Source organism: Diaphorina citri, unplaced genomic scaffold (assembly GCF_000475195.1).
Source record: "Diaphorina citri unplaced genomic scaffold, Diaci psyllid genome assembly version 1.1 scaffold130, whole genome shotgun sequence".
Classification (NCBI taxonomy): Eukaryota; Metazoa; Arthropoda; class Insecta; order Hemiptera; family Psyllidae; genus Diaphorina; species Diaphorina citri.
This window is the reverse complement of record NW_007377567.1, coordinates 142,235-154,557: the sequence shown is the minus strand read 5'-3', so window position 1 is coordinate 154,557 and position 12,323 is coordinate 142,235. Positions and strand designations below refer to the sequence as shown.

Here is a 12,323-nt window from a genome sequence, read left to right as displayed (position 1 = left end):
TGTTCGTGGAGGGAAGAACATACTCACCTCTACATGCATAAGGGTAGGGCCCCAAATAGAGGCCAGGTTTTCCACGGACATTTTGTTCCGGTCCTTCTTCTCCTGAATGAAATACAAATGTCCCATTAGTTTCCTAACCGTGACGTAATGAATGGGATGTAACTTCTCCAGTAGACTACGATAGATGTGAACTTTGTCCTCGGTGGCACACTCCATGCCTGTAAAACAGCCAATGAAACACGTGAGAATATCATTTCATGGCATTTTCAATGTAACAACATCGGGTAACCCAGGGCCGTAAACAGAATTTTATTGAGGCGGGGAAGGGGGGGGGGAGAGGTGGATTTTTGGAGTCCGACTTCACAATCTCAATGAGAAAAAAAATAATAATAATAATCCAAGCGCCAAGTCGCGATTCCTGATCTGGGCGAACATTATCCCAAAGAAATAAGATTTTTCTCGGAACGGCTTGATTTCTCCTATTCATTTTATTATGTCTTCCGCTTTTTAATTTCGGGACGATAATACGTGCGTAGTTCCGTCCATCAAACTTTATTTCCATCAAACCTCTTTTGAATTTTCATCAGAATCTTAGAAACGGTTAACGCTTGAAATCCCTGGTCTATATTTACCTGCAGCATTACACAGATGTACATGTATATTTACCTGCAGCATTACACAGATGTACATGTAGCTCGGTGCTGAGCAAAGGTTCGGGCAGGTCTCGGAAGAAGCGTTTGAGTACGGTGCTCACATCATGCTCAGTGTACTGCTCACGACTTAGCTGTACCTGCCACGCATCCTGGCGGAATTCAGCTAGAAGCTTACTCACGTTCGTGGTAGAGCCGCTACGACGATAGATACCTTCTGACATGCTTCCTGTAAACACAACAGTGTAATATTAATGTTCAGCTAGAAGCTTACTCACGTTCGTGGTAGAGCCGCTACGACGATAGATACCTTCTGACATGCTTCCTGTAAACACAACAGTGTAACACAAAAGAAAGCGCATTAATACGCTTTCTTTTGTGTCAAAATCACCTAGTCAGAACTTAGATCACCTAATCAGAATTTATTTTCACTTCGTTCGATAATTCAGCTAGAAGCTTACTCACGTTCGTGGTAGAGCCGCTACGACGATAGATACCTTCTGACATGCTTCCTGTAAACACAACAGTGTGATATAATGCGCTTTCTTTTGTGTCAAGGTCCCGGGTTCGATTCTCAGACATTTTTTCAAACTCTTTTTTTATGTAAAGACCTAATGACCAGACTAATAGTAAAGCTAACCGCGATGGGTAGATGTTATTCTACTACTAGTAGAGTGAACTGTAGACCTTACTCAGCAAAATAGAAACCCCTCAAAAACTAATTAGAAATTAAATTTCCCTTTGGATTGAACATTTTTGTCCAATTTAATGAGACTAAGCACTAAGCACTGAATAAACAAACAGACAAACTGAAATGTATAAATGTAAAAGAAGCATTCAAGTTTTACTGCGAAATAAAGATAAACTAATGTAAAATCACCTAGTCAGAACTTAGATCACCTAATCAGAATTTATTTTCACTTCGTTCGATATATCCATATCCACTCACCATGTGTAAAAACAAAATTCAAACATTTCTCGACCAGGGTCGGAATTTCGTCTCTCGTCAACTGTTGATCCACTAGGAGGGGACCGCTGTTGGTTGCCGCTCCTCGCAAGTCGTGTTTCCAGGCCTGAGTTTCCGGCCCTGATCCCATTTGTAGATAGAGTGCTTGGTCTGGGTTGTCTACTAGGATAGCTTGGGTTGCATCAGGGCTGGTCTGAGTTCGGGGAGTGTCCACTTCACGGTATGCTGTCAATATGGAATAGAAAAATCAAATAGTAAAACACAGTGGATTAAATAAGTAGGTATTATTAATAATTTTATTGAACTCCATGTTGTCCCGTAAAATATTAAAAGTAAGTACTAAGTACTCCATTTGTCAAGGGACTCGAGGGTTTATCTTGCCACAACGGCGTGCTCAAACCAGAGATTTCAGACTAAAAGAACAAAGACCACTGAAACTTGCTAGGATATTCACTTACCAATACATCGTGCTTTCTTCAAGTCCACTTCTTGTACAGTACTATTGTCGCCACCTAATGAGTAGAATAGAACTCTCTCCTGTAGTACAAGCCAGGCTGGATTCCACTCGTTTGTTACTCCTTCCTGAAATATGGAAACAAGAATGTCAATTTTATCAAGTGTCAAATGTGCAAAGTTTTACCTATGTGTATGTGAATAAGGTACAAGAGTTATGGACCAGATTGTAATCATTCCGAAAAAAATCCCCAAGAAGCATATTATAAGGCTGTCCTTTTATAATGTTTGATAGAGGGAACTATAACAACGGAGTTACAGAGGTCTTATCGTCCCGAAATCGCGGAAAAATACATATTAAGCAGAGTCCACACTCATGTATGTTAGAAATGTTAGACGACAATGTTTCCTAAATCAGGGTGTCTACCAGACTGGAAAACCGGGAATTGTCAGGGAATTTCACGGAGACTGAAAAAAGTCAGGGAATTGTCAGGGAATTTCTCAAAAAATTGACAAAAATCCAAAAAAGTCAGGGAATTTTTCAAAGCCAACCTTGAAGGGGCTACTTAAATTTTCTCGCAAAAATTTTGCCTGCGGCGCTGTAATTTTGTGTTCTATAGAAACGTATTGGGGGGGGGGGAATAAACAATACTCGTCTTGTATGTACTTGTAATGAATTTGATGGCACATTCGTTCTCTTTTGACAAAAATTTTGATGGCAAATTCGAGGGAATCAGGCTGTATGTCGTAAATTATTGGTGTAAAAAAAGTGGATATAACTTTCGAAATTTTTTGATATTGGCTTGTTACAAGCGCATATTTCGTGAACCATCATTCCTAGAACCCTTACATGTACACCGATTGATTTCTCGTGAAAAGTTACATAGGAAAGACTCCTTGGTCATCTTAAATACTCTAATGAAAACTCTTGTTAAAAAAAAAAAAAATCATGTTGAAATATTTGGAGAGATCACAGAGAGGAGAGAGAGAGCAGAGAGAACCTTCCAGTCTGAAAGCAGAAAAGAGAATGAGCTCTGACAAAAATCTAGGTCTGAAGAAACCTCCCCTTGACCCCCTACTACCAAAAACCATGTAGGGGGTCAGGGGAAATGTAGGGGGTTAAGGGGAGGATTCTCCTACATTTTGACCATAGGTTTGAAGTTTGGAATTAATTTACTCATTTCCCCTTCATTTTCATAAGTAGAAGGTCCTCATCGATTCTTCTGTGATAAGTCACCTATTCGCGGTTTGCTCGTGGTATTCGCGGTTGGCTCGCGGTATCTGCGGTTGTTCGCGGTATTCGCGGATTGTTCGCGGTATCCGCGGTTTGTTCGCGGTATCCGCGGTTTGTTCGCGGTATCCGTTTGTTCGCGTATCGCGGTTTGTCGCGTATCCTCGGTTCCGCGGTTGTTTCGCGCGGTATCGCGGTTGTTCGCGGTATTCGCGGTTTGTTCGCGGTATCCGCGGTTTGTTCGCGGTATCCGCGGTTTGTTCCGCGGTATTCGCGTTTTGTTCGCGGTTCCGCGTGTTCGCGGTATCCGCGTTGTGTTCGCGGTATTTCGCGTTTTGTTCAGCGGTATCCGCGGTTTGTTCGCGTATCGCGGTTTGTTCGCGGTATCGCGGTTTGTTCGCGGTTCGCGTTTTGTTCGCGGTATGCGTTTGTCGCGTATCCGCGGTTTGTTCGCGATATTCGCAGTTATGGGTTCGATCTCAGGCAAACGCAGATTTTTTCAGCTCTTTTTTTACCGCAAATAATTGATGAAAACCAAAATTTTCGCCTGCGGCCGGTCCTAAAAATTTTAGTTTCTATAGATTGTATAGCTCACAATTTTTGCCTGCGGCGCTGTTTCTCATTCTTTTCGTGTTAACCTTCAACCCCCAGGGTTGGTGAATGTGTAGACCGAAAAAAAAAAAAAAAAAAAAAAAAAAATGCGGCGCAGTTATTTCATGTGTAAATGGAGGACTTAAGCCCTTACCCTAGTGGGATGAAAAAAGATTTGGAGAATTAATTTTGAACAGGCTTGGAAACATTACTTGAAGAAAAAAAAAAAATCTGTTTTGACGCAGTGGGAATAGGGTGGAAAATCTTGAAAAAGTAGACTGGAAATTTGGAAAGAAAAATGGACTGGAAAACCGAGAAAAGTGAGGGAATTTTATTTTTCCATTTTGGTAGACACCCTGCTAAATGGGGACGAGATACGACAGTTGCTAACATGTCCACATTTACACATTATCGTTCAACATTTCCGACATAAATGTGGACCCTGCTTTAAATACATTTGCCTACCTTGAGGAAACACCATCCAGCTCTGGAATAGTTGGAGGTTATCTTAGTGGAGAAGCATTGGGTAAGCGACTCGAGTAGCTTCTGCATCCAGATACGACGTTCACTAGTACTGGTAGCGCCTAGCAGGAAGCTCTTGGGTTTGGATGACAACACAGACACTTGGAAACAGAACACATCCTCGCCGGCAGAACTAAAGAATGAGAGTAAAAGGGACCTTGTTAATGTTGTTTGAACGGGTTAGATAAAGCCGAGGTTGTGATGGTCTCCAGGCACGTTTATTATCTAGCTCGTCCTGAACTACATACTTGGATGTGAGATCAACCATCATAAGGACTTGGGTTTGTTCTTTGAAAGCAATTTTTTGAATGCCATGTCAGTGAAAAGAAATCCGCTTTTGACTGACAGCTAGGCTGGTTAGGGATTCGCTGGTCTGCTCCCTGTGTATAGTTCCCCAGCTAGTTTAATCAAGTTAGTGCTGACCTTGTTAAAGGTGAAGGAACCAGTACTTCTTTACTCATTAGAAATAATTTTCCGTTTTTCCCCCACCGTATATGAAATATGAATGTATTACTTTTGATGAAGAAGGCAGTGTGGACGGTTCAGTCGACATCGATCGACGGCCGGTCGACTATGTGTGGACACGCCTTTAGGGATATAAAATAATCACTCAAGAGTAATAATAACTCACTCAAGACTACTCACCTCTGTTTGAGGTCCGGAACTCGTTTAATACTCATGAGTGACTCTAGTGTGAACAGTTCCTTCAGAGCACCCCCCTTGTCATTCGCCCAGGACAGTTTGCCCTCAGCCAGTTGGAAATATTTGGACGCCATGTTGGATTTCTCCCCCAAGGATCTGAACAGGGGACCGTTGTACATGGAGGTGTTGAGAAAGTTGAATGCTGGCTTCTCGAGAGGTGTTAGATCTTTGTCCTTTGCTGTAAGAATGAAATAGAGGTGGAGAGGGTTGTTTTAATTTCGTGTTGCCATTAGAATTTTTTAAATTTATTTATTTATTTATTTGGTACTTTTTCAACACAAGGTTGTTAAGCACACGTCAAAATTACACAAAAGAAATAAACAAACATTAAAATACAACAATATAGATAGAATATGAAGTTGAGTTAAAAATTGTTTGCTCAAATTATCCATATCAGTAAAGTAAAATTGTTGGCGTAATGGGAATGGTACTACATAAGTACTTACTATACATTTAGCTGTCAGTATGAAGAAGACAGTAAGGCAGTATCAATAAATCCTCTCTGAAAAAGTTCTTACCGATGAGAAGTTCAGAAGCTTTGGAGCCTCTCCTTGCAGAGTTGTCGGCCAGGTTGCGTATGGCTTGCTTCATATTGGCCACCAATCCCTTCATTCCAGCTGATGGTGATTCTACCAGACGCTCGTATGACCCCGGCTTGTCTGCACTCACAGGTGGTGTGTCATTGACTTGCCCTTGCGTCTGAGCTTCACTGATAGAATCTACTCGTTCTGGCGGCTTAGGTAAATTATCCACGAAATCAAACAGTGGGTCGAACTCAAATATAACGGACTGGGAATGTACAAGCCGAGAGTTCGACTCCAGTTGTAACTCCGAGGAATGACTAGACTCGTCATCACTCTGTCTCGCAGTACTACACGGCAAGTTCCAGTTCTCATAGGAATGGTTAGATTTGGTGTCTGAGGAGTGATGGACCAGACGATGGTTATCATATTTGCTACTATCGATACTATTGGAGGGGGGGTTATTCCCACTATCAATACTAGTGGATGTGGGGTGGTAGCTACTGGACTCTGATGATACGATCTCCGAGGAGGAAGGGGAGGGGGAGAGGAGAGACATGGTTTGGGAGGGAAGAGGGAGAGAGGGAAGAACGACTGTTTCATAGGCAGACGCATTGGCTCCCGCGTAAGACCAGGACTCTGATCTTGAGACGACTTGACATTTGGAAGTATTGGTATCATTGAGATTAATGTTCTGCATCCGACCCACAGTACCCAACACGTCATCTGCAAAGCTCTCTGTATCAATAGTTCCCACTGTAAAGTAACTACTAGCCTCACTCTGTACGTCTGATATATCATCTGGTGCAGGAGGGGGAGGGTAGGCTGGAGGGGGTAGACTAACACACTCTCTATCATAATCATAGGAGAAGACACTAGACTCTGCCACGGACGTTACGTCACTCCCTGTTTCACTGTCAGGTCTCACTTGTGTTTCATCAAGAGCATGAAGATCATTGAAGTCCCCGCGCCAGTGTTTTATCTGAGTGCCGATATCTAGGGGGGATGCAAAGGATATCTTGTAGAATCAAGAGCATGAAGATCATTGAAGTCCCCGCGCCAGTGTTTTATCTGAGTGCCGATATCTAGGGGGGATGCAAAGGATATCTTGTAGAAGATATCGTCAGGTGGTAGAGATTGTCGTCTGTCTGGCTCTGTCTTGCGATCTGTTTCGTCATGAAATACACTAGATGGTTTATGCTCAGAGCCAGGTCGGGATAATACACGCTTTAGTCTGGAGCGAACCTGTTTCGTACCTTCCAGGACGCCGTTGATATTTTCCGACGCACTTTTGATGCGTTTTCTGAAAGAATGGAAGAGTTTGTGTTAAAATATGGGAAGACTTGACTTGTAACTTGTAGGTATCTCAATATTACCCCAGGTGGATTTATTTTATTTTATTTGACGTTCGATTGACAGAAAATTCTACTAGGATTATGTCCAGCAAATGCTCTTATTTTAAACCTTTTAACTTATGGAATCTAAATGCAAAGTATACCTAAAAGATCGCTTAGAAGAAGATGTAGAAGAATCAGATCGAACGGAGGCGTTACAGTCCACATTGAGTTTACTACGGGGTAGTGGAATAGGTCTCTTCTTTTCCTTCCCAGCTCTTCCTAAAGTGGATGGGCCCTCAGCCTCACTGGAAGAGGATAGGCCCCCCTCTTGATCTGGCATGATGACTAGTGTGCGTTAAGATTGGAGGGTCTGGGGGACTTGGGCTGGATTATTGGTGCATTCTGGTAACAGAAAAAAATGTATAAATTTAACAAATAAGTAGGAAATAGGAAGGTACGAGTACCTAAATGTTATATATTTTATTTTTTTAGACGTTTGATAGAGGGACCTAAGGTTTTATCGTCCCGAAAGGGAAGAGAGCAGGAAGACGGGATAGGAGAAAGCCAGCCGTTCAGAAAACGAACCAGTACTCAAATGAAAAAAAAAAAAAAAAAAAAAAAAAAACAACAATAGTCTGAACAGTCAGAGTTACGGGGAAAAACATTTGGTATACCTTATGTCTATAACCTAAGCCTAAGACTAAAAATAAAAACTCCCACAATACCGAGAAAAAAGGTGAAACATCAAGAGGTGAAAATAAATTAAATATTAGGTAGGTACTTAGTACCATAAATTGAATCCACATAAGAGCAAGGTTTATTAATAAATACAGGGAAGACCCTGTACGTTACATAGGTATACTCTGTGTTTTACCTCACACTGATAAATACTGGGCAAGGAATCTCTCTACACCCACAATACCGAGAAAAAAGGTGAAACATCAAGAGGTGAAAATAAATTAAATATTAGGTAGGTACTTAGTACCATAAATTGAATCCATAAAAAAAAAAGTATTAATAAATACAGGGAAGACCCTGTATGTTACATAGGTATACTCTGTGTTTTACCTCACACTGATAAATACTGGGCAAGGAATCTCTCTACAGATGAGTCATGTTCCACCATCACACTTTATTCTTTATTCCAACACTATCACGGATATTCCTATGTACCAACCCACTACTTAAAACATCACTGTTGTTATAGGGCTTGATGATTCATGGCTTGAGAGTACGCAACCAAAGTCCAGGCTTGCAAGCCTAGTTTGGAGGGTAGCGCGTCTGTCTTGTGAGCATTAGGTCGCGGGTTCGATTATCTCCCCCGGCGAACTTTATCCTGAACAATCGAGTTCGAAATTTCACGAGTTAAATTCCTTTAAATTGTAATTTTAAGTCCTTTCATTGACTGTACATATCAACCTAAATTGCTGCTTGAATACCAACTTCTTGTGGCTGAACCTCGTGAACTGAGATAAGTAGGTACTCGTGTATATGTACCTACTTATTAAATCTTGGATCTGTGGTAAACTGGTCCCAATTTATACTGTTACTCGGTATGGATACCTATCAGGTGTGCAAGACTGAGGATAGTTGGTTTAATGTCACCCTAATCCCTAAAGTATCATTTGAAAGGAAGTTATGGTTTAATTAATTATGTACCTATAGAAATCTCCCCTAAACGGGACCCTTGATTGTTTAGTGAGATCCAAATTTCCATCATGTCTTGAACATTTTTCACCAAATTTCATCGAAATTGGTCTAGTCGTCCGAGTTCGAGAGGTTAAATTTCCAATACCTTTAGCATTCTTCCCGCTCAGTGTTTAGCTTACAGTCAGATATATTGTTGTTATAATTGAAACGCAAGTTTCTCAATCCCAAGTCAAGGGTAAAAAATGTGAATCGATAATTTGTGAATAATATTGTAAATTAATGTGATAAGGAGTAGGTATTTAGGTTACTAACTGTGTTGACCCACTATAATAAATTAATCACCAGTTTGGTGGCCCATGAAACTCAGAAATCGGGTTCCTTTGGGAACCCCAATGACCCATGGACCAAAGGGTCCAAACAAAACTAATAGAGGGAACTGTAACTGCTAACTCTGCTATGATCTTATCGTCCCGAAGGTGAAGAGAGAATGAACACAGGATAGGAGAAAGCCAGCCGTTCCGTGAACGAACCTTACCTGTTCAGGATAAAGTTCGCCGGGGGCGATAATCGAACCCGCGACCTAGTGCTCACAAGACAGACGCGCTACCCTCCAAACTAGGCTTGCAAGCCTGGTCGTTACAGTCCACATTGAGTTTACTACGGGGTAGTGGAATAGGTCTCTTCTTTTCCTTCCCAGCTCTTCCTAAAGTGGATGGGCCCTCAGCCTCACTGGAAGAGGATAGGCCCCCCTCTTGATCTGGCATGATGACTAGTGTGCGTTAAGATTGGAGGGTCTGGGGGACTTGGGCTGGATTATTGGTGCATTCTGGTAACAGAAAAAAATGTATAAATTTAACAAATAAGTAGGAAATAGGAAGGTACGAGTACCTAAATGTTATATATTTTATTTTTTTAGACGTTTGATAGAGGGACCTAAGGTTAAAGGTGAAGGAACCAGTACTTCTTTACTCATTAGAAATATTTTTTCGTTTTTCCCCCACCGTATATGAAATATGAATGTATTACTTTTGATGACGAAGAAGGCAGTGTGGACGGTTCAGTCGACATCGATCGACGGCCGGTCGACTATGTGTGGACACGCCTTTAGGGATATAAAATAATCACTCAAGAGTAATAATAACTCACTCAAGACTACTCACCTCTGTTTGAGGTCCGGAACTCGTTTAATACTCATGAGTGACTCTAGTGTGAACAGTTCCTTCAGAGCACCCCCCTTGTCATTCGCCCAGGACAGTTTGCCCTCAGCCAGTTGGAAATATTTGGACGCCATGTTGGATTTCTCCCCCAAGGATCTGAACAGGGGACCGTTGTACATGGAGGTGTTGAGAAAGTTGAATGCTGGCTTCTCGAGAGGTGTTAGATCTTTGTCCTTTGCTGTAAGAATGAAATAGAGGTGGAGAGGGTTGTTTTAATTTCGTGTTGCCATTAGAATTTTTTAAATTTATTTATTTATTTATTTGGTACTTTTTCAACACAAGGTTGTTAAGCACACGTCAAAATTACACAAAAGAAATAAACAAACATTAAAATACAACAATATAGATAGAATATGAAGTTGAGTTAAAAATTGTTTGCTCAAATTATCCATATCAGTAAAGTAAAATTGTTGGCGTAATGGGAATGGTACTACATAAGTACTTACTATACATTTAGCTGTCAGTATGAAGAAGACAGTAAGGCAGTATCAATAAATCCTCTCTGAAAAAGTTCTTACCGATGAGAAGTTCAGAAGCTTTGGAGCCTCTCCTTGCAGAGTTGTCGGCCAGGTTGCGTATGGCTTGCTTCATATTGGCCACCAATCCCTTCATTCCAGCTGATGGTGATTCTACCAGACGCTCGTATGACCCCGGCTTGTCTGCACTCACAGGTGGTGTGTCATTGACTTGCCCTTGCGTCTGAGCTTCACTGATAGAATCTACTCGTTCTGGCGGCTTAGGTAAATTATCCACGAAATCAAACAGTGGGTCGAACTCAAATATAACGGACTGGGAATGTACAAGCCGAGAGTTCGACTCCAGTTGTAACTCCGAGGAATGACTAGACTCGTCATCACTCTGTCTCGCAGTACTACACGGCAAGTTCCAGTTCTCATAGGAATGGTTAGATTTGGTGTCTGAGGAGTGATGGACCAGACGATGGTTATCATATTTGCTACTATCGATACTATTGGAGGGGGGGTTATTCCCACTATCAATACTAGTGGATGTGGGGTGGTAGCTACTGGACTCTGATGATACGATCTCCGAGGAGGAAGGGGAGGGGGAGAGGAGAGACATGGTTTGGGAGGGAAGAGGGAGAGAGGGAAGAACGACTGTTTCATAGGCAGACGCATTGGCTCCCGCGTAAGACCAGGACTCTGATCTTGAGACGACTTGACATTTGGAAGTATTGGTATCATTGAGATTAATGTTCTGCATCCGACCCACAGTACCCAACACGTCATCTGCAAAGCTCTCTGTATCAATAGTTCCCACTGTAAAGTAACTACTAGCCTCACTCTGTACGTCTGATATATCATCTGGTGCAGGAGGGGGAGGGTAGGCTGGAGGGGGTAGACTAACACACTCTCTATCATAATCATAGGAGAAGACACTAGACTCTGCCACGGACGTTACGTCACTCCCTGTTTCACTGTCAGGTCTCACTTGTGTTTCATCAAGAGCATGAAGATCATTGAAGTCCCCGCGCCAGTGTTTTATCTGAGTGCCGATATCTAGGGGGGATGCAAAGGATATCTTGTAGAATATATCGTCAGGTGGTAGAGATTGTCGTCTGTCTGGCTCTGTCTTGCGATCTGTTTCGTCATGAAATACACTAGATGGTTTATGCTCAGAGCCAGGTCGGGATAATACACGCTTTAGTCTGGAGCGAACCTGTTTCGTACCTTCCAGGACGCCGTTGATATTTTCCGACGCACTTTTGATGCGTTTTCTGAAAGAATGGAAGAGTTTGTGTTAAAATATGGGAAGACTTGACTTGTAACTTGTAGGTATCTCAATATTACCCCAGGTGGAAATGGAAGAGTTTGTGTTAAAATATGGGAAGACTTGACTTGTAACTTGTAGGTATCTCAATATTACCCCAGGTGGATTTATTTTATTTTATTTGACGTTCGATTGACAGAAAATTCTACTAGGATTATGTCCAGCAAATGCTCTTATTTTAAACCTTTTAACTTATGGAATCTAAATGCAAAGTATACCTAAAAGATCGCTTAGAAGAAGATGTAGAAGAATCAGATCGAACGGAGGCGTTACAGTCCACATTGAGTTTACTACGGGGTAGTGGAATAGGTCTCTTCTTTTCCTTCCCAGCTCTTCCTAAAGTGGATGGGCCCTCGGCCTCACTGGAAGAGGATAGGCCCCCCTCTTGATCTGGCATGATGACTAGTGTACGTTAAGATTGGGGGCTCTGGGGGACTTGGCCTGGATTATTGGTGCATTCTGGTAACAGAAAAAATGCATAAATTTAACAAATAAGTAGGAAATAGGAAGGTACGAGTACCTACATGTTATATATTTTATTTTTTAGACGTTTGATAGAGGGACCTAAGGTCTTATCGTCCCGAAAGGGAAGAGAGCAGGAAGACGGGATAGGAGAAAGCCAGCCGTTCAGAAAACGAACCAGTACTCAAATGAAAAAAAAAAAAAAAAAAAAAAAAAAAAAAAAAAAAAAGTC

The 12,323-nt window shown here is 41.7% G+C and overlaps 2 protein-coding genes across 2 annotated transcripts in view; both read right to left on the bottom strand.

Moving 5' to 3' along the window:
* LOC103524987 overlaps positions 1-7,376 on the bottom strand; it is a 33,122-nt gene extending 25,746 nt beyond the window's left edge. The window contains exons 1-9 of the mRNA XM_017449821.2: positions 7,136-7,376; positions 6,745-6,940; positions 5,635-6,655; positions 5,060-5,294; positions 4,358-4,547; positions 2,076-2,199; positions 1,600-1,842; positions 667-879; positions 28-218 (exon numbers count right to left, since the gene is read on the bottom strand). Of these exons, the coding sequence (XP_017305310.2) occupies positions 28-218; positions 667-879; positions 1,600-1,842; positions 2,076-2,199; positions 4,358-4,547; positions 5,060-5,294; positions 5,635-6,655; positions 6,745-6,940; positions 7,136-7,314 (2,592 nt within the window). The 5' untranslated portion in view covers positions 7,315-7,376. The remainder of the gene's footprint in view (positions 1-27; positions 219-666; positions 880-1,599; positions 1,843-2,075; positions 2,200-4,357; positions 4,548-5,059; positions 5,295-5,634; positions 6,656-6,744; positions 6,941-7,135) is intronic.
* A 2,388-nt stretch (positions 7,377-9,764) lies between these two features.
* Positions 9,765-12,323, bottom strand: part of LOC108254619 — a 7,245-nt gene continuing 4,686 nt past the window's right edge. The window contains exons 2-4 of the mRNA XM_026820230.1: positions 11,848-12,088; positions 10,360-11,576; positions 9,765-10,019 (exon numbers count right to left, since the gene is read on the bottom strand). Of these exons, the coding sequence (XP_026676031.1) occupies positions 9,781-10,019; positions 10,360-11,576; positions 11,848-12,026 (1,635 nt within the window). The 5' untranslated portion in view covers positions 12,027-12,088 and the 3' untranslated portion in view covers positions 9,765-9,780. The remainder of the gene's footprint in view (positions 10,020-10,359; positions 11,577-11,847; positions 12,089-12,323) is intronic.